General features: G+C 27.9%; 2 protein-coding genes across 3 annotated transcripts in view; both read left to right on the top strand.

Annotated features, from left to right (window-relative positions):
* The first annotated feature begins 1,080 nt into the window (after positions 1-1,080).
* Positions 1,081-21,076, top strand: LOC129959790 (uncharacterized). The gene is made up of 4 exons (XM_056072683.1): positions 1,081-1,431; positions 1,746-1,846; positions 2,540-4,672; positions 21,073-21,076. The coding sequence occupies exons 1-4, from the start codon at positions 1,276-1,278 to the stop codon at positions 21,074-21,076; spliced, it is 2,394 nt and encodes a 797-aa protein (XP_055928658.1). The 5' UTR covers positions 1,081-1,275.
* Positions 10,996-21,555, top strand: part of LOC129960759 (GTP-binding protein 8-like) — a 30,173-nt gene continuing 19,613 nt past the window's right edge. Inside the window, exons 1-3 of one of the 2 annotated variants that reach the window (XM_056074371.1) lie at positions 10,998-11,342; positions 19,589-19,724; positions 21,073-21,356. In XM_056074371.1, coding sequence (XP_055930346.1) covers positions 21,081-21,356 — 276 coding nt within the window. In that variant the 5' untranslated portion in view covers positions 10,998-11,342; positions 19,589-19,724; positions 21,073-21,080. Of the gene's footprint in view, positions 11,343-19,588; positions 19,725-21,072; positions 21,357-21,555 lie in introns of both variants that reach the window. The other variant, XM_056074372.1, reaches the window with a different exon arrangement.

A 21,555-nucleotide genomic window follows, 5' to 3' on the forward strand; every position in this document is an offset into this window, starting at 1 on the left:
TCTACTTATTTTTTTATCGAAATTCTGTTATAAAGGTACTTTTACTTTTTTTTTTTTTTTTATTCTCAGCCAATAACCGAAGAAGAACATGATATTATAAATCATGATACTATCGCATCTTACTTTTATTTCCGGAGTCAGATGTACCAAAAATAAGGTATATATGGGGCGAAAGCTTTCAACAGCTGATTCTAACTGCAATCACGCTATTGTAAATCTATTATCTGGTTCATTAGTTTTAATTATATAATATCTATTTTTCAATAATCAAATCTATTACAAATACAGAATCATGCACACAGAAAACATATAATTATACAAAGATATTCACAGTTACATCCCTAATTAGATATAACAAAATCTGAAGAGCTAAGCACAAAAAGAAAGAGGAAAAACAGAAAGGGGAAAAAAATAGGAAATGATTCAAAGTTCTAGAAAAAACTGACTTGTGCCGATTTCTATGGCGATCACAACTGTCGATCACAACTGAGGAAAATGCCTCCTTACCAGGGCCTGGGGCAAAAACTTCTTTGGGGGCCCTCCTCTGCGAAAATTTAGTTGAATTCCGCCCTAGAAAGCCATGGATTTACGAAATATAAATTTTTTGTGTTCATACGATAGATAAATGAAGAAGCTAACATAAAACTGACGGATTTTACACTGTACTGATATTTTGTTTAAAAAAGTTCATTAAAGTAGGAAACGTAAAATAAATTTTGTATTCGATTTGGGGCCCCTCTCTGATGTGGGGGCCCGAGATAACTGCCCCGTATAACCCCTGTCTTAGTCAGGCTCTGCTCCCTACGTGGGACAGGTGCAGTGAGTAAAGTCTCCAAATAAGTTTGTACTCCTTATGTTTTATAGTTTATTTGGAAGTGAGGTAATTGGTCTTTAATTCAGAATCTCGTGAGTTGAACGGCTTTATCAATTTTTAGATGACAATTGTTAATCAGAGCGTTTTTTATCTTCTTTGACTAATAAACACTATGCCTTTCCTACTAAAAGCACCGTCTTTGTCCACTCGTCGAAGCTTTAAAATGAATGGGTCAAATCACGACCTCCGTAATACAAGGCCTCACAACTCCCAACGCGTTCAGCCCGTGACGTCACGAGTTAGGATGAATTTTCAGGAAAATTCTAAAGGCAGCTGGTGTAAAAGAGTGCGGTTAGTCACGGTAGATGTTGGCGTAGCGAAGTGCGGGTAATGTGTTACTGGTTTTATTTAAAACTTTTCTGATCTTTTTTTCATATTAATTTTAATTTATTGTAATAAAGATGCCTAGTGCGTGCTGTGTTCCTAATTGTAAAAGTAATTACACGAAAAATAGCCCCAATATTTCAGTATTTTCGTTTCCAAAAGATGAAAACACTAGAAGAGCATGGATCTCTGCAATAAAGCGGGACAATTTCGTGCCAACTAAATATAGTAAGGTAAGTTTGATTCTTTTTTGTACAATTTTTAGTTAATTAATTCTCTTGAACTGTGAAACATTTAAAATTATGTATAACTTCCATTTCTGTCATTTTGTTTTCTCTACATTTAGTTGCTTATGCTTCCAATTACTTTGGTATTGTTTGCTTGAGCTAAATAAAAAATTTCTTTGTTTTATTGTTACTTCTCATAGTCTTTTTTTTTAATTTGTTCTTAATATTTAAAATGTTTTGTTTCTGTATCTTTTTAATTATACTTCATATATATATTTTTAAAATTTGACTTAAGCCTAATATTTGTTTCATATATGTAGGTCTGTGCTAAACATTTTCCAGAAAATCAGTTTTTAACTGTTAGAGAAGCGTTTAATACCAGTACAGGAGAACTTATTCAAGTACCAATGGAGTATAAAAGGTAAGTTTTTTTTAGAAATATGTAATAATTATCACCAAAATCTTACAAAGTACTTAAGTGATTTACTGTTATTATACTCTTATAAAAAAAGTTTAAAATCTTCTAATGAATAATAAAACTTAATTTTTTATTATATATATCATGACTATAGATTGTAGCAAATTAAATTTATATTTTGTTCTAAAATATTATGTAAAAAAGTTAGATATAGTTGTAAAACAATATGAATTGCATGCTCATATAGGTTTAGAAAATGTAGTTTTTGTTTATCTATAAATCATCAGATTATATATAAAATAATTAATATTTATTATTTTTAAATATCATTAGTCATATACAATCTTTAATTATAAATGAATGCAACTTTTACAAAATATCTTAAACTTTTTAAAAAAAGTAATGAAAAGTTAACTGTTTTTAAATCAATTTTTCATATTGTGTAAAATCAATTGATTAATTCATGTAGAATATTGTATTGCTTGAATGGTAGTAATAATAAATAATTATTTTAGACATTCCAACACAATATTGAACTATTTATTTTGGATGAATAAATGTTTCTGTTGATTTTAAATTTTATTATTTAATAGTATGATTTTATTTAATACTGTCCAATATACGTTAGCTTTCAGTTTATGCATTATAAAATTACTAATTTTTTTTATCTAATGAATTCCACTTTTTTTTTTCTAGGCTTGTACCTGGTGCTGTACCTTCAATTTTCCCTAATTTACCCTCATATTTTTCCTCGGAATCAAAAGCAAGAAGAGAAACTCCAATGGATAGGGCAACACGTAAGGATATGGAGAACTTAAAAGCAGCTTTAAATAGCAGTCTTCAGGACATAGCAAAAAAAGAGGAGTTAGAAAAAATCAACACTTTTTCTGATTTAATTTTAAAATTTAAAAACTTTGAATCAAATATATGGAGTGTAATTCAAAAAGCAAACGAAATAATTTTTATTTGTCTAGACACTTCTCAAGCTCCTAAGGTAAGTCATTCTTTATTAATTTCTTCCAAATTAGAAGCCCATGCATATGTTGCAGATCATGAGGTTAGAAGTTTAGGCAATTTTTCTTTTCCATTAGTCATAAGTAAATCAGGTACAATTATAGAAATTCTAGATCATTTAGAAAATTTTATGTATGAGTTAAAAGGGAAAATTGAAGTAAAAGATACAGTCCAGTTAATATGCAACTTATTAAAGGCCCTTTCGGAAAATTCTGAAGTTAGCTCGCAAGCAATTAATTTTTTGATGGAGCAAGTTTCTTTTCTTATAAATAATAAATATGCACGCAGATATTCATCTGATATAATGATATTTTCATCTTTACTGTATACTATAGCACCATCTGCATATAAATTCCTAAGACAAAGTGGATATTTGGTTCTGCCTCATCCAAATACTATAAATCATCTGTGTTCAAAGTATAATGTAAGCCCACAATTAGAACAGCTAGATTCATATTTTTTGTTGTACATAAAACAGAAATTTAAATATTTGCAGGAGAAAGATAAAATTGTGACTTTATTGCTAGATGAAGTTCACATAAAAGAATATTTTGAGTATAAAGGGGGTTGTGTAACGGGCATGTCGTGTGATTCTGAAGCTTCTGCTTCTAGTGCCCAAGTTTTTATGGTCAAAAGCATTGCATCCCAGTATAAAGATGTTGTTCATGTTCTGCCAGTGCATTCCATATCAGGGGAAATTTTGCATGAATTTATTAAGAAAATCATTATTGGATTGGAAGGTATTGGGTTTACAGTTATTGGTATTATTACTGACAATAATTCAGTTAATAGGAAAGCTGTTGGACTTTTTATTGATCCGCCAGAATTATCTTATTGTTATTCTCATCCAGTTAATAAACAAAGACCACTGTTCTATGTTGTAGACCCTGTTCATTTGTTCAAGTGTATGAGAAACAATTGGTTAAATCAAAAAAATGATGGGAAATGTTTCTTCTATCCTAATTTTGATTTGGTTCCTGAGGTAAAAGATATAGCTAACTTTAAAACAGCTCGATTTTCAACTATAAGAGATTTGTACAACTTAGAATCGGATAGCTTAGTTAAATATGGTTTTAAATTAAGTCTTAAAGCACTTGCTCCATCAAACATGGAAAGGCAAAACGTTCAGTTGGTTTTGAGTATTTTTAATGAACATGTTGCAGAAGCTCTTGTTGAATTAGGAGAAAGGAAAAATTTAATCTATTCTAAGGATACGTCTGAGTTTTTAAAAATCATTATTACATGGTGGCAAATTGTTAATGTTAAAACACCGAATAAAGGTAAACGCTTAAACAATAGGTATCAGGAGCCATTCACTTTTGATAAAAAGGACATTAAGATATTATTTTTAGAGAAATTTTTAAAATGGCTTGATAATTGGGAAGACATGAAATTTAATACTGGGACATTTACAAAAGAAACAAGGACTGCTTTAGTTTTAACTACCAAAGCTTTAATAGAAATTTCATCTTATTGTAAAGATAATTTTAAAATGAGTTATATTCTCCCTGGCAAGCTTCAAACAGATGACTTGGAAAGTAGGTTTGACTGTTATCGCAGATTAGCAGGTTGCCAATACAATATTTCAACACAGCAACTCTTTGAATGTGAAAAAAAATTAAGAATTCAGTCTTTGTTGAAACTGTCCGTTCCCAGCAAATCTTTCGGCACCTTTAAAATTACAAATTTTGAAACAGATGATATCTTTCCGGATTATGATCCAAGCTCTTCAATTGCTTTCATCGACCTTAAAGTAGAACCAACAGACATTTTGAATTTGCAAGAAAGCCTTCCTGTTTTGATGTATCTTGCAGGGTATTGTATTTTTTCTGTTTTAAAAAAATCTAAGTGTACTGCCTGCAAATATTTACATCAGTTAGATAAAGAGATAGAATTATCCCCAGAACATGAATATTTAAAAAATTTGGATAGGGGCAAACTTTCTTTCCCGCAAGAACATATTTTAAATGCAGTGCTCTATAATTTTACAGTATTTAAAAAAATATGCGACGAATATGAGTCTGAATTCCTAAAACTTCGCGATCAAAGAAAAATAGTTTCTTGCCTTACATATTCTATTCTTGAAGAAAATGAATTCTGTGATAGTGGAGCATGTGATGAAGGTCATCAGTTTAATTCCATTATCTGGAAAGTTGTTTGGTGCTCCACAAATATATTTTTAAATAATTATGTTAAGAAAAAAAATGATAATTTAGCTAAAGCTTTAGCTCAGAAAAAAAACCTAGCTGTAAAGAAAGCAGAAAAAAGAAAGGAAAAAAAATTAAAAATTACTAACTTGAAAAAGAGGAGGGATGATAAAAATATTTAATATTAAATTTTCAAGCATAACAAGTAATATCAGTATAAATTGTTAATTGACTTTTATCACAATTGTTTCTTTTAATATTGTTATTAACTTTTATTTATAAATTTGTATTTTAACTTTATTTAATATTATAATTATTTTCATTTTTCTGTGTGAAATTTATAATAAAGTATAAAGAAACAAAATGTATTTTGTTATTGTCTCTGAAAATAAAATGTTATGAATCAAATAGTGTGTGATTTTTTTGTGTTATCCTTTACTGTTACTTCAGATTAAGTATAAGTGCATTGAAATGTGAAATCAGATGTAATAAAAGCTAGTTTATTAAATTGTATGAATTACTAATATATTAAATGAAAACAATTCTTAATGTGAAAAAACAAGGTGTGAAAGTAATTCTTTTTTATCAACAGAATTAGTTGGTGTAAAATTTAAATCTGATATTAAATACATTAATGTTTTATTTGAAAGTTCATAGGTAATTTGAGAAGTAAACAATTATATGTTAGTTTATAAAATACATGTATTACCTGTCACTACAATAAAAAAAATCATCAAAAGCTTTAAAAAGTCTTAATGATTAATTTAATTTCAAGCTTTAAAAAATATTTTCAAGGAAAAAATAAAACGATTTTTAACAGCTTTTAATAAAATAAAACTATTAAAACAAGAAAACTAACAATACCTCAATGTATATATCTAATAAATTCACATCTTCGAAAGTTTGAATGTTATAAAATGGTCAATACGCTATAGAGGACTTTTAAGATTTTCTATCATGCCGTTTCTTTTATTCACACGGGAAAAAATAAATCTTGAATTTTATGCAAGATTCATGTCTTAATATTAGGAAAGTAAGTTATTTTTAAGTGAATTTAAAATATACCTACACATCAAGGAAGAAAGCAGGATTCTGCTCACGGCAGGCAATCATCCTCATTGTGTGACGTCACAAACTAGTTGTGAGGCCTTGTATTACGGAGGTCGTGGTCAAATGGGCTTTCATTGTATGAATTCAGCTGGTGGTATACAGAGCTTCGTCGTTCATTATCCACACTAGCGTCTCAATCGCAACGTTTATTCCTACGAGATGGGCGAATCCATCATAAACTGTACTTTTCACAGGTATGTACGTTTGAGTGTGAGGGGCACCAGGGATAAGCGTTGTCTTTTAAATGTTCAGTTGTAGCTCAACACTTTTCCCGGTTCAGTTGAATCATTTTTCGATGAGCATGAGGGAAAACGTTGTCATTGCTTTTGTACGTGAATGTGGATATCGGTTTTTTTCTTCTTCTTTTAAAAAAAGTTTTTATCTAGTGAGTGTGAATAATTTATCATAAATTTCCCTTGATTAATGTCTATTTTTAAATCGCCATTTCTTATATTTGTAATGGATGTTTTTGCTGTTTACAAATTTGTTCTTGTGATGCATTTCGTAAACAGATCATATAAATTTTTTAGAGATGTATAAATTACATTGTAAATGAAGAGGTAATGTGATATTGATATCACAGTATATGATCTGTTTATATCCATGTATCTAATATGAAAATAAAACAAATCATTATCCATTCCATATATGCTGCTTTTTTATTTGGTCATTATATTAATCTTGTGCTTTCTAGTTTTAAGCAAATGCATGTTAAATTCTTGTAACATATAATTTCTAAATAATTTAAGGTGATAAAATAACAGGAATTCATATCTGTAGTCATAATTAAATAACACATTTCATGAGTAGAAGACATATAACCAAATTTAGTGATCTAAGTCAACTTTATTTTTAAAAAATGAGTAAAACAATATTAACATAAATTTAGAAAAATTATTAAATAATAATTTAGAATTTTTTTTTAAGTCCTGACTGTAAAAACAACTTGATATCACAATTAACTGCTCAGGGAAAGTATTTAGATCTTCCTCTCTCTTTACTTTCAATTATTCAGTCTTCAATTTATATCTAACTTAAATGAAACTGACTAAACAAAACACAAAAGATAAGCAATAGCATTCATATCATAGTGGTATAATAAACATAGCATGTTGAGTAAGTAAGTATACAGGGTGTTGCCGAATTCGATTGACAAATTCACAGGGGTGATAGTAGACATCAGGATGATAAAGAATCACCAGACAACATGGGATCCCAAACGACGGTTAATGGGGTCAATTCATGTGACGTAAAAGTCACATGTCATGTACCTCTTGCGCATGGCATTTAAGTTTCATCTGCGCCGCTCTCGTCGATCAGTCTGCCATTAACGTTCTCCGCCAAGTATGAAGCGGATTTTTTGTTTACGTTTGAAGTTATAATTTTTGAGTCATTTTGTTTCCTCTTATTATGTGTTAACAGAGGAAATACTGGTGTGCTGATGGATGCATGCTTTAATGCGAAATACAAGAGTGACTGTCATGATAAAATGTTTTTTTTTATTTTAATTTCAACAAACCTGACTTGGGTTGATAGCTTTGGTATAGATTTTTTCAAGCCTTCGAAGTCAATGATATGCTCCGATCATTTTGAAGAATTCCTTCAGTTTGTGTCCATTTATTAAATATAGCTGTTCCAGTAATTTGTTAGAAAAACTCTTCGAAGAAAAAGAAATCGGTAAGCGATTTGCCACCAAAAACAATCAAACAAAATCATGAGTGCATTTCTAATTTACTTCATTCACATTTGATGAAATTTCTGATAATTTTGAATATGCTTAGAAGGTTTTAAAATGTTTACATGAGTATTACATTGCATTTTTTTACAAAATCTTATCTAAATTTAATTAACGTAAGTAAACAAACTCCTATTGCAAAAATAACAACTGCTATAATGCTAAACTTAGGTGGAAGTGAATATTACTAGCTTTCTAATTACATTTGCAGATTTGTGATGGATTCAAAGTGAATTTATATCAAACATCTTTTCTATTGTTCAAAATGAAATGTCAATAGTTTATTGTATTTAAACTGAAATTGACTGTTATCATAATATCCTGTTATAACACTGTGCACCTCAGTGATTTCTGTTTTAATAAATAAAGGTCTTTTCATTGAAAATCAATTTCCATATCAGCATTTATTATATAATTTTTATTCCCAACTTCATTGCTACATGCATGTTTCACTTTTTTTTTTCTATTTCTTTAACATATCAATTTTGAATTATAAAATTCTGTGAAAGCATAAAAGTGTTTCTTTCAACTCCTCTTTATATCCTATTTAACTTCTCTCTCTATATATATGTATATATATCATGACCTTATTGTTGTTTATTAAATTTACTCTATTATATGTTTTTGTTTTATTTTATGATATTCATTCAATTTAATTTTTATCAATGTAACTTTAGCATTTAAAAAAATTTCATAAATGTTCTGCTTTAAAAGTATACTGTTCAACATTATGTTTTTATTAGTGATAAAAAAAACTGTTCTTTAGTATCTAGGATGTTTCTGTTGAAAAAAATTGATTTCATCATTTACATTGACATTCTTGTCATACTGTGTTTATATTATTTCTAAGTGTCTAGAAAAATAAATGTTGATAAATAGTTAATAGTTTTTTTTTTAGTTTTTTGTATTAGTGAGTACATTGAAACATACATTGGATCATATTTTTTCAAATAATTATCACATATATTTTATATCTCTCTCTCTCTCTTTATATATATATATATATTTGTAATGTGTAAATAAAAATTATGAAAGCTTGATTTTGTTTGTTTTCCTTTAATGATTTCTACAAATTAAAATAAAATTATTTATTCATAAGTTGCATAGATTTAAAAAAAGGTATCCATACCTTTTATATTTCCTAATTTGAAATTGTAAACATAATTTATTCAATATATACTAATTTGAGTTTCATGTTCTTTCTTTTAAGCAAACTGAAAACATCAAATAACTAACTCTCAATATTTATAAAAGTAATTACATAAGAAAAAAAAATACAATAATTTCATTAGTAAGCTTTAAAATATTAACTTATCTAAGAGTAATAATTATTTTTAAAAAGAACTAACTGGGGGAACTATATTCATAAAATTCAACATTCAATACTATTTGAATAATATGTAAAAAAGAACATATGTAATTTTTCAAAAACACTGCCATAGTCATTTGTCAAAATGTATCCTTCGGATGAAAAAATGGGGGTGGGGGGATATGGGAAAGGAAAGAATAAAGCGGCACCAGACGAATTAAAAAGCGATGTTAGTTAATTTTGCATAAACAATAATTCTATTGAAAATATTAATTAAAATTTTAATATAAGAAATAAAAATATATAACTAAGAAAATTTGGAGAAAGTAATTCAAAATAATATCTTTAAAAAAAATCAGAAGTTTTTAATAATTGATCGGCTAGCTTAATATTTACTAAACAATGTCAACAACAATGTAAACAGTGTCAACGTTATCGGCAGACATCACGACATGCGCAGAACGGTTGAAAATTGAACAGAAACGGTTTGTTTGGTACCTGACACGTGACCGTGAATTGACCCCATTAGAGAAAATCGCAAAAATATAGAGAGACGGAAAACTGTTGGAAACTGTAAAAAATTAATTAAAAAAAAAATAACAAATTATGTTTTAACTACGAATTTTTTTTAAGTGTAAACACATTCTTAAAAAAAAAAAAAATCGTGCTGGTAACATGCGAATTTGATTATCTAAGGGGTCGTAAATTACTGAAAACGAAAAAGTAGTTTAGAACCCATATTTGCAAAAATATTTAAACGTGAAGAAAAATAAAAGCTTGAAAATGTAAGGAATTTTACATTATATGATTTGATATAAGTGTGTAGTATGAGAACTGGAGAGTTTAAAGATATTCAAGAAAAAATAAAATGTGAACCAGAAAATATCGCTGCAACATCAGTACCGATGTTCGTAGAGAGCGTTGTCAAATTCGAAAGAAAAATTCAAAGCAAGGATAATAGGTATTAAGTAGATGAAAAATTACCAGAAAACATAGGGTTGCAGGTAACGTTTATTCAGTGAAAATCGCAAAAACAGACGTCGAAAAAACAAAGAGTCTGGCGAAGAGAATGGCTCTATGAATGCGAAGATGAGGAAAAAGGTAATCGAGAAGAGGCCTTCTAGTATGTAAATTTTTCATGCTTTCGAAAAAATAAAAGAAGTGAGCAAGTATTCATTAATGAGCATTGTAGAATTGATGGTCGTTATACTTCATTCGCAAACAATAAGTCAGATTTCACAAATGTAACTAAAATGTGCTGGTGCTCCGTTGTACATTAACCAAATTGTCGGTGTTCCCTGCAGTAAATCCGGAAGAACGTGCTGATACTTTTGCCACTGAGGCGTTCGGGGAGAAAAAAAGATACTTTTTGCCACTGAGGCGTTCGGGGAGAAGATACGGTCCAAATAAATGACTCTGCCCAAATGTTAATATCAAACTTGTGTTGTACATTCGACGAGATAGTGATGTGGGGATTTCATTTGTACTGAATGATTAACACTATGTCATTTTTCTCCAGCATTCGCTGTAGTTAAATAATATACAAAGGAACACTTATAAAAGATGAAAAGGAATTTGTATTAAACATCCATTAAATAAGTAAAAAGATTACTGAAAAATATGTTTTAAGCTAACATGTCACCACATCCTTTGGAAAAAAAAAATATCATTCCTTCCCAAACCACAGGGAAAAGCTTTATGACTTTGTGATACAACTCAACATATAAATGACAACGCTTATCCCTGGTGTCCCTCTCACTCAAACGGTCCTACCTATGAAAAGTATGGTTTGTGATGGATTCGTTCATCCCATAGGGATAAACGTTGCGATTGAGACGCTAGTCATTATTTACAACCACATTCGAGGATCCATTCTGGTGCGAACGATACTCGGTATCCCGATGGACGAGACTTCTCTAAGGGGTGGTACCTAGTAATGAGTGCTTATTACTCCTCCTAATTCCCGAATCCATCCCCTTTCTAAATGTAAACATCTCCTCTCCTCATCTTTCTTCTCACCCCTGTATTGACACAATAAACGCTTCCTGACACATGCGCAAAATTGAGAAGAGTTTCCGAATCCGCGATTGAACATTTCGTATTAACAGAATGTAAACATTTCTGTGAGGACAATGATGTTTAAGTAAGAATAATATAGTCCTCGGTATTTGATTATTAATTCAGGTAAAACATTTAAAATTATTTGGACATTTTCTTATTTGTCTATTTGTTTCATGTTCAAATTAATTTTTTAATGCAAAAATTCGGAAACATAGATTATGTTTCTTCCTTTGTAGCTTGATGGTTTTGAATATCAATGTATTGTTTATTTATTGTACTGTATAATTCAAAAGTGATCTTCATAATTCACTGCTTTGAAGTGCCGTTGTGTTATTCGCTATTTACACTGTATTATTTTTAAGTGATTCTTATTTTAGAACAAATATCTGACACTTGATGCCATGGGTAAAGTAATTTATTGGTGTAAATTTGGTTTATAAATGACAATTCTAAAGTAAACAAATGATTATGGAATGTTAGGGAACTGTGCTCATTTGTTAAACATTTCTCTAAATAACCACTTTTATTCCTTTGTTATGTTTAAAATAATCATAAAGACATAACCTATTAAGACTAATTATTTTGTCTGAATTTAAATTACTTCTAATATGTTGTTTCAGAAAAATTTAACAAATATTCATTAAATTCAAAATTTTATTTGAAGAAATGCGTATTTAAAATGTAAAATATGAGCAAGCAATCATCTTTATATGATCAGTCAGGAGAACTGGGCATTTTGCTTAAGTCATTGTAAATGATGGCCTTAAAATCAAGTGTGTAGGGTTGGTTGGTGTAAATAATGTTAAAATTTACTAGATATGATTAAAATATGAGTAATTAAACTTGCATGAGTTTATGCATATTAGGATTTTTTTTGGGGGGGGATTATTTATGTTCACTACTTGTCTTTAGCAGTTTTACTGATTTTCTGTTTATTTTTTAAAAAAAGCTGTTCTATTTGCTGTTAATTTTGAAGATTGAAATTACTTATCATATATGATATTACTAAGTAAAATTTCAAAATTGAATAGGCAATAAGAATAAAAAGAACACATAGAGATGTTTTTAAGTTGATGGTCAAGAAATATCTTAAATTATAAAGTTTAGCAAGATTTACTGATTAGACGAACAATTTTTTCTTTTAAAATAAACCGTGGAAAGTTTTTACTTTATAAAGTGTGACTTCTTTAATCATTAGCCATCATTAATTTTCCAGATGACTGCTCTTTTCACAAAAATGTTCTTATCTCATTAAACTTTGTATTTTTTAATAAAATCAGAGAGGGGGGTGCTTCCAAAATATTATTGGGTTTCTGAAATTCTTTCTGCATTGAACCTAGTTAACAGATATTTCCTTAAAAATATGACATGAAGTTTGTATAAAATTAAAAGAAATATATACAATGGATGGAATAAATTTTTTGATCAATTCTTCCTGTTTATACATTAAAAGTGGCAGTGCATATGAATCTTAAAAAAGCTTCAGAAAAATATTGAATGTATTTTATGGCATTATTATGTTTAAGATCTGTGATTGTATATATCATCTTCAAAACTAAATGGTTTTCAGGAGGCTTGAGAAATAAGCACCACACCATTTTAATATTTTCATATTCTTTTTGTTATCTAAAAACTAAAGAGCCTAGTTCCTTCTTTTTGTAAGAGTTACTGTTAATAATGGATTAAAAAAAAAAAAAACTCTTTAAGTAAAAATGATCACTTTATAATTTTTTGTATTTCAAATTTTTATTTGAAATATATATATAATGTCTTTCATCTATAAATTCATCCAGTTTTTGTCATATTTTCTGCTGCCCATTAATAAATATTTATTCAATCATTTATTTTGTGAATCAAGAATGTTTGCTTTTGATTAATTCTTATGTCCTATGCTGTCAGTAGTGAATTGGATCTGAAAATAATGGTTGCCAGGCTGCTACAGAGTTTAAGGGTCCATTCACTCACACACACAAATAGATGTGTAATTAAACTCTGTAAATTAATGTATTCCCTAGTCTAAAATATATATTAGATATATTACTAATTACAATGCATATATACAAATATTATACATACAAATATACAAGTACAGTTTGTTTCAAGTACAGTTCGACAATTCTATCTCATTAAGGGGAGAGACGTGGAAGGATGAGTTTGCTCAATTTTTATTTCACGTGTATGTGAATATTCTTCATTTCTGACCATATTATTTTAATTCAGTCTGCGAGTAATCCAAGTTTATTTTATTGTTAAAAGTAAACATCCCCTCCTTTCATCTTTTCTCTCACCCCTATTTTGATGAATTTAACCCATCCTAATGCATGTGAAAAAGTTCTGAGGGTTTTAGAATCCGTTGTCAAATAATATACAAATATTATACATATTTACGGCAGTAAAGAATATCAAATAAGAATTCAAATTAATATTGAAATTTTAAATTCGTTTTCGATAGGTGTATGGTGTACTGATATTTTGGAATTATTTTGTTATTTTGAGAATTTTTTAAAAATCCAAATTTAAAATAAAGTGCAAGCTACCTACCAGTTTCAATATTTTTTAAGAATACTTCTTACCATCAAAGATAAACACTTCGAAAGTGCCAAAATATTTTGCATGCAATTCACTTATTTAAGGACAAGTCAAAACGCATTTTAGTTCTCTAAAAGATTCTGCAAACCTATCAGTAATTATTTTTGCATCTAAATCATCTAATAATTCCCTTTCAATTAAAAAAATACTTAGGATTCCAAATTCTTCTTACACAATGAATTTTTTAATCTATTCTTAACGATCTTCAGCTTTGAAAATGTCTTTTCGCTGTGCACTTGAATGATTTATAATGTTCAAGCGACTTTATAAAGTTCATAAAGGTTGTCATATCTTTTATTATGAAACCTGCTTGATGCTAAAATTTTTAATATGTACATCATGCAAACACTGCAATTTTTAATTCTATTGTAACGAGTTCTTTAGCCAACAGTGGCAGACTGGATCTAAAAATAATAGCTGCCAAATGATAATGAGGTGCATTCACTCACACAGACATATACATATATTATTAAAATTGATAAACTAAAATAATATATTCTCAATAAAAAATATTGAATATATTACTAATTACAGTATACAAATATTATGCATATTTAAGGAAGGAAGAAACATCAAATAAAAATGCAAAATTAATATTGAATTTTAAATTTGTTTTTGATAGATGTGTAGCAGACTGATATTTCAGAACTATATTGTTATTTTGACAATTTTGTGTATCCAAGCTTAAAATAAAATACAAACTATCTATCAGATACAATATTTAAGAATACTTTTTACTGTTGAAGATTAATATTGCAAATGCATAGAAATATATTTCATATAATTCACTACTTCAAGGACAAGTCAGTATGCATTTTAGTTCTCTAGATGATTGTATAAAGCATGCCAGCTCTGAAAATGACGTTTCTCAAAGCACTTGATAGGGTTCTTTGTTCCTTCAAATAAATTTATCCTTTAGATAATTAAACTATGTTATTTTGATAGATTTAATATTTATTCATGCTGTTAATTTGATTTTTCCTTATATCAAGATAATCTTCTCTGGTGATTATGTTATTAGCTAAGGCTTTTGTTATTTGTTAAAGGCTTTTGTTACTAGCAGCCTTTGACGACTAGTTAGTTGACCAGAATTTATGATTGTTAAATTTTAAATTAAATATTTTGTTGCTGTCTTTTATTATAAGATAGTAAATTATTTTTCAAATTTTGATAGGCCAATAACATGTTCTGTTTTAGAAGCTTTACACCATTCTATTTATTGTGCTGTGCATCTCCCTAATTTTCTATAATCTTACCTAAAATTTTAAGTTTAATTTGAAATGGAAATGGTTAAACTTTGACTAATATGAAAATTATTATTGCAGAATGTATTTAAAAATGAATGAACTGTAAAAATTTTTCATCATTACTTATTTTTGCCAGATGATAAAGGGGTGCAAAATTGTAAGTTTAAGAAAATTTCTTACTTAATTGTAAGTTTAAAAAAATTTCAAAAGGTTTTTAAAAAGTATACTTGAGAAAGAAAGCCTACTCAGCATACAAAAATAAAACTATCTTTGTGCCTTCATCATCGACAATGAAAGAAAAATTCTGGATGAAATATTTTTAGCAATAATGAAAACAATTAGAATTTCTCTACAACAGTGAAATATGTTGTTGTAAAATTAATCTTAAAATATTTTTGAAAAATCCATTTTAAATAGACTAACAACTGAATAGGAATTTAATTGGCATCATTGAAAATGTAATTTTTTGATTTTCAAGATAATATAAAGTTCTTTTTTTTTTCTAAGGTTTTCAACAATTTTGGGAGAAAAGTATAAAAATTTTATTTAATTTTTAATTAAGATTCAGTAGTTCTAAGTTGTACATTTTCACTTTCCAGTATATATCTATACCAAATTTTTTAGTTTGAGGCTCAACATAGAAGTTCCCTCCTGTTCTTGACCACAGTTCTCTTAACAAGAAAAACAAAAACATTTTAATGCAACTCTTTTAAAATGGTTAATCATACTGAATATTAAAATATTATTATCAATGGATCCGCTAAAGCATTTAATGGAGAACAGTACTGCCCCTATTGAGAACTTATGGTCTAACGGTAAATTATGTAGCTTACCAACATATATATTTACTTATTTTTTCTTTATTAGTTGTAGGAATAATATTAACTTTTGCTAAATAAGTTACTTAATTGTAATTTAAATTCATTTTATACATGACCAAAAGAAAAATAATCATTGTTGAATATCAGCATTAAATGAATTTAAACCGGTTTTATTCTGGGGGGGGGGGAGTTCAAATACCAATTCATTTTTTTCATTAACCAATTCATTTGTAACTAATTAATTTCTTAGTCTTTAGTGAAAATTGATTCTTTGAGCTTAGGTTACATTAAGTTGGTGAATTTAAAGTTAATTTATATAATTAAATCTGTACAAATAATAAGATATGCAACTCAGCTGATTGCTAAAGGTAGCCAGTGTGCAACACAACAAAAGTAAAATAAAAATAGAGAAACAAAAATTTTAGCTCACCTGTTCCAAAAAAAAAATCCTACAAGATACACATGTCTTAAATTGTACTCAAAAATAGAAATATGTCATTTTCCTCCAACTGCAACATTGAAAGAATGTCCAGAAATCTGTTCCATAAGATTCAGAATTCTTTGCCTCTCTGACAACACTGTAAACATGATTAAATAACTGTTCCCAAACACATAAATCTTAAAAAAGGTATGCGGGGTTCTTTTTGCCAAATGTTACTTTAGTCATCAAATGCCCCATTGTAAAGAATGCAGTTGTCCGATGAAGATTTCTTTTTCTTTAGAAAAGCTAGTTAGCATCTCTACGATTTTATGATAGCAAAATGCATTGTATAAAAATTAAATAAAATTAAATAAATAAAAGCGAGAGAAAAAAAAAGTTAGTCATTTAGTCATGTCTTGCAAAGACCATGCACTTCCAGCAAAAGGGGTAGTATCCCTTTTGTATTGCTGCAGGACATTTACAGTCATAAAAATCTAAGAGGCCACCCTCAGAAGTGGTTAGTGTTTGTACCAAAAAGTAATTTCTTGCAATTTTGTTTACTTAGTTTTTAAAAGCAAAAGAAGTTTTAAAAATTCTTTGCTGGAGCTTGTTCTTTCCTTTCGCACACAATTATTGGGGTTCATATTGCCTAATGTGTGAGAGAGGGCCACTTATCATTGGACAAGCTACCAACCTGGCCTGACTGCATGCTATGATTTACCAGTATCTATTTTCTATATACTGATTCAATGTTTATTTAATTCAATACTTGCACAGCTTTCAGGCAATTTCATTTTCTTGTTTGACATTCACTGGTCTCTATTTTCAACTTTTTCAATTAAAAATTTTTTAATTCTTATTTAGGCATACCTTTGTACTTTTATAATGATTTAATTTTAAATATCATTCAAAATGTCATAATTTTATTATTTTTATAACCTTTTGACTGTGTTGAACCATTTTATTGTAGACAAATGCAAATTTAATTGCCTGACACAATATTATCAGGAATGTTTCTTACACTGATGGATAAAAAATAATCAACCAACCTTTGAATAAAAGAATTTTTTTTTCCTTCTATGGAACTTAACTTCTTACATGAATTAAGGAAAAATACTAATAATATGATTGTTGAGAACACTATTTGTTAATTTTAATGAAACAGATCCAAGAATGCAAAATACAATAAGATGTAAATTAATATGAAAACAAAAATGCAGACTATTTTTATTTTTTTTTGAAATGATAAACAAATTAATAAATAAGACATAAAGACAATTGATAAATCAAATTGATGCATTGAATGTTCATATGGGCATAGGAAAAGTATTTACCTTTATACTTAGATTGATGCTTAGAGTGGGATCATTCCAAACATCAGTATAGTTCATGCTCGGATTTCTGATGCCATTGAATATACAGCCTTTCAAACTATTTATATAACAAAGCTATAAGAAGGATTGAGGGCTGTAATGTTAGTCCCTCGAGTATCCTAGGCATGCATATGGAATTCAATGTAGAGGTAGCCATTGTATGCACTGAAGATATTCTTCGATAATAAATGCCTTATATGATCTAGTTTTGCTGTCTCATACGTTGAACTTCTATTATTGTATGCGCTTAAGGGTACATATAAGCACCAAGTGTGTAATTTTAAAGTTGGTATTACACTGGGAAAATTGTTAATTTTCAATAAAATCCTTATAAAATTAGATATAAAATTTTTAATCCAGTTTTCAGTATTTTATCTAAGTGATTAATTAATGAAATAAAATTAAGTAACACCTTTTTTAGATATTCACATGTAGATGGAAGATAAATACACTCAAAATTGTTTATTGAAACAACAAGAATAGTTAAATGATTTTGAAATGCAGAAATTTTTTCTTTTGTTTTAATTTTCCATTGAAATGATTTTTAAAATTTTTTAACTGTATAAAACAAAGGAATTTTGGAATTATGAAACTATCAGAATTGATTTAATTAATGTTATCTTGTGAATGTGTATAAAATAATTATCAAGATGCATAAATGTTCAAAATGCATAAAGACATGAAAAATGAAAATAACTAAAAGAACATACAACCAATTTGTTTCCATTTTTTGTTTATGTTATATCTTGTAGCCAAGTAAAGGTTTAAATATATTATCCTATATTTCTGGTTGCTACAAAAGGTATGTTTTATGAAACATTTTGTTTCTAGTATTTGCTGTGAGAATTTTATTTTGTTTTGGGAACTACAATATTTCAGGTGAAGAATTACTGTCATTGAATGTAGTTTTATTTTTATTTTGTTGACTTAATTGAAACATTTGTAAATTGTGTCTTTAAAAAATAGGCTGATTGATAATTTAAGTGTCATAATCTCAGAATCTGGGAAATTTTTATTTCTTCAATGAAATTTAACTCGGAGAATGCATTTAAAGTTTGATAATGATTATCATGAAGTTTTTGAATTATTACAATGATGACAATATTGCTTTATTCAAAATATCTGGGAATATTTATTGAATGTATAAACTTCTTTTATACACTTTTATTGACATGTTCCATGTTTGTAAACATACAATTTTGTAATTGATTTTTCATAGATTTCCTAATTTGTTAAAAGAGATTTTAAATTTTGTATATTTGTGGTTTTGATCACAAAATACTATTTTAATACTTTTGAATTACATGATGAATGATCAATTCATTGAATTAAATTTTTCATATCAGTGGCATGCCACTTGAGCTTGAAATTGAGAAATAAAATTGTTTTTTAATAGAAATTTTTTTATGTTTCTTCATTAATCAATAAAAGTATTATTGCACCTAAATTTCATTTTTTAAATGCCTTTATGTCTAAATAGTATTACTTTCTCATGCTTTGATTTTTGCTCTTTGGAATAAGTAGCTGTGATCGCTTATAATTCTATGGATTTTATTCACTACTGCTTCAACAGCTGATCACACCAGTCTTTTATTTATTTATCAGAGAATCTTCAGATCCAAACAAGACTATGTGATCTGTATATGAGACTGAAAATTGTAAATTTTTAATGGCTCTGCCATTTTGATTTATTTTATAAAAAAAAAAGATTTAAGATTTTTAAGTCAAGTTTTAGGGGCACAGTTTTTTTAATTTGAAGGACATTTAGACTTGAACTAACTTTATATAAACTTATTTTATTTTTTAAACTTTTGATTCCAATCTAAAAATCTTTCAATTTGTTAGACATGACAACTTATCAAGCTAAAAAATTTTGTTTTGACATCTTCTTTAAGATTTTAAAATAAATTTCTTTTAGAGTCTGAATATTTGCTTCTAAATTACTTTGCCGACAACAGCAATAAGATTTGCTTTTTTATGAAGTGTGTTGTACAATTCCATCTACACCACTGTCTTCTGTTATAAACCAGCCATTGTTTTATTTTTCTTATAAGGTATGTTGTCTTTCCACTATGTTACATCTTTTTTCCAAAACTTATATATATGTATGTAGGAGTGTATGCATTTAATTTTTATTTAGGCAGCTTCTTTAGCTGTATATCTTATCCTTTGGAAAAAAGACAAATTTATAAAATAATTGCAACCTAAATTATAGCTATCTCTCATTCTTGTACAGTAAAATATACAATTTTGGTATTCAAGTTATATAGATTTTAATGTTCTGTAATTTTTATGCAAATCATTTTTAGAATTGAGTGTGTTATTTCCCAATAATGTAGAAAAACTGGACCACCATCTCATTTCACTTAACTTTACTACCTAGCTACCAAAGTTCATCTTACCAGATGGGACAATTGAGATGATCATATTGTCATATTGGATCGTAACTGAAGTGATTAAAGCTATAAAAACTAAGCTCTAATTGTTTTCAATTCCCTTATACCTATGCTCAAATTACTACAATGCAGTTTTTGAACCCTCCCTCACAACACAACACATGAAGCATACTGCAGAATGTCAGAGGCTTTTTAGGCATCATTTATAATGACAATTTGAGGGGAAAAGTAACTTGTAAAATTATTCTGAAGAAAGATGTTGAAATTACTAGACTGTTGGAGTGAAACACTTCCTCACTGGTATTAAAAGTTACAGTGGTGAATTTTATCCTCATCAGCTGATAAAAATTCAAAATTATAAGGGTGTTATTTATCTATTTTTTAAGTAAAACATTAATCTAACTAAATTATTGGTTTTTTCCCCTTATTTTTTTATATTATACTCATGTGTATATAGCAGTCAGTAAATTGGGAATATTTTGAGGCACTTATATTAATATAAAGTTTTTAGGATTGCCTTTAAAAAGTATTGGAGAGTTGGTTAAATTTCGGTAGTTATTTGATTTATTAATATTTTTTAATTAAATAGCTTGAATATCAATATACAGTGATTTTCAGTTATCTGCTGTTGTTAATCCAAAAATGTAAAAAAAAAAAAAACGTTTAGTTGCAAATAATAATAATAATAATAAAAAAATTCTTTTTATTTTGTAAAAGTGAGCAAAAAAAAAAAAAAAAACCTTACATTTATGTAAGCTTACTTTAAAACATATTTATAAACCCCTATTATAAATAAAAATAGTTCAAATGCATTTTTGTGCTTTGTATCACTTTGAGGTTATTTTTCTCACTAGCCACAGAATATGCTGATCGCTCCACAAATTTCTTCAGACTATCAAAAGTTAAAAAAAATTGAAAAAATAAACTCATGATTTTTTTTTCCTCTTGGAATTTGGGTGGCATTTTGTTTTTTGTTTTCTAAAATTTTTTATTCTTATCATTGCAGGTGAAAGCATGAATGGTTTTAATCGCTTTACTATTACTCTAAGAAGATGGATGTCTACTTATCCTAGTGCTAAGAAAATTGATCCTCGATTTAAAAATCCTTGCAGTGAACTGCAGCAATTTATTGAAGTACCATTATTTAAAGATGATGAAATTCCTTTTAATCCTAGTATCCAAGATATGAAGTTAGCTCAAAAACTCTTTATGCCAGAAAAGGGACATGAAATAAAATATATTGCATCTGTTTCTGATATTGAAACTTTTCCTCATCATAATTTACCTGAGGTCAGTTTATTCTTTGATTATATTATATGTGGTAATTTCTATGGTTTTTCATATTTTTTTTGTGTTCTTAATATTTAAAAAAAAAACATTAGTTCTGTTTTTATCAGTGATTTGTAATTGATTATTGTTAATGAGCTTCATATAAAAATAATTGAATAACTTACTAGGCAGCCATTTGTTATAATTTGCATTTTGGATA

This window comes from Argiope bruennichi, chromosome X2 (genome assembly GCF_947563725.1).
Source record: "Argiope bruennichi chromosome X2, qqArgBrue1.1, whole genome shotgun sequence".
Taxonomy (NCBI): domain Eukaryota; kingdom Metazoa; phylum Arthropoda; class Arachnida; order Araneae; family Araneidae; genus Argiope; species Argiope bruennichi.

Excerpts from the sequence above, each read along its gene's own strand:
- LOC129959790 (XM_056072683.1), top strand. The coding sequence starts at position 1,276 with ATGCCTAGTGCGTGCTGTGTTCCTAATTGTAAAAGTAATTACACGAAA. Across the intron at positions 1,432-1,745 it reads TGCCAACTAAATATAGTAAG|GTCTGTGCTAAACATTTTCC; the intron begins GTAAGTTTGATT and ends TCATATATGTAG. Across the intron at positions 1,847-2,539 it reads GTACCAATGGAGTATAAAAG|GCTTGTACCTGGTGCTGTAC; the intron begins GTAAGTTTTTTT and ends TTTTTTTTCTAG.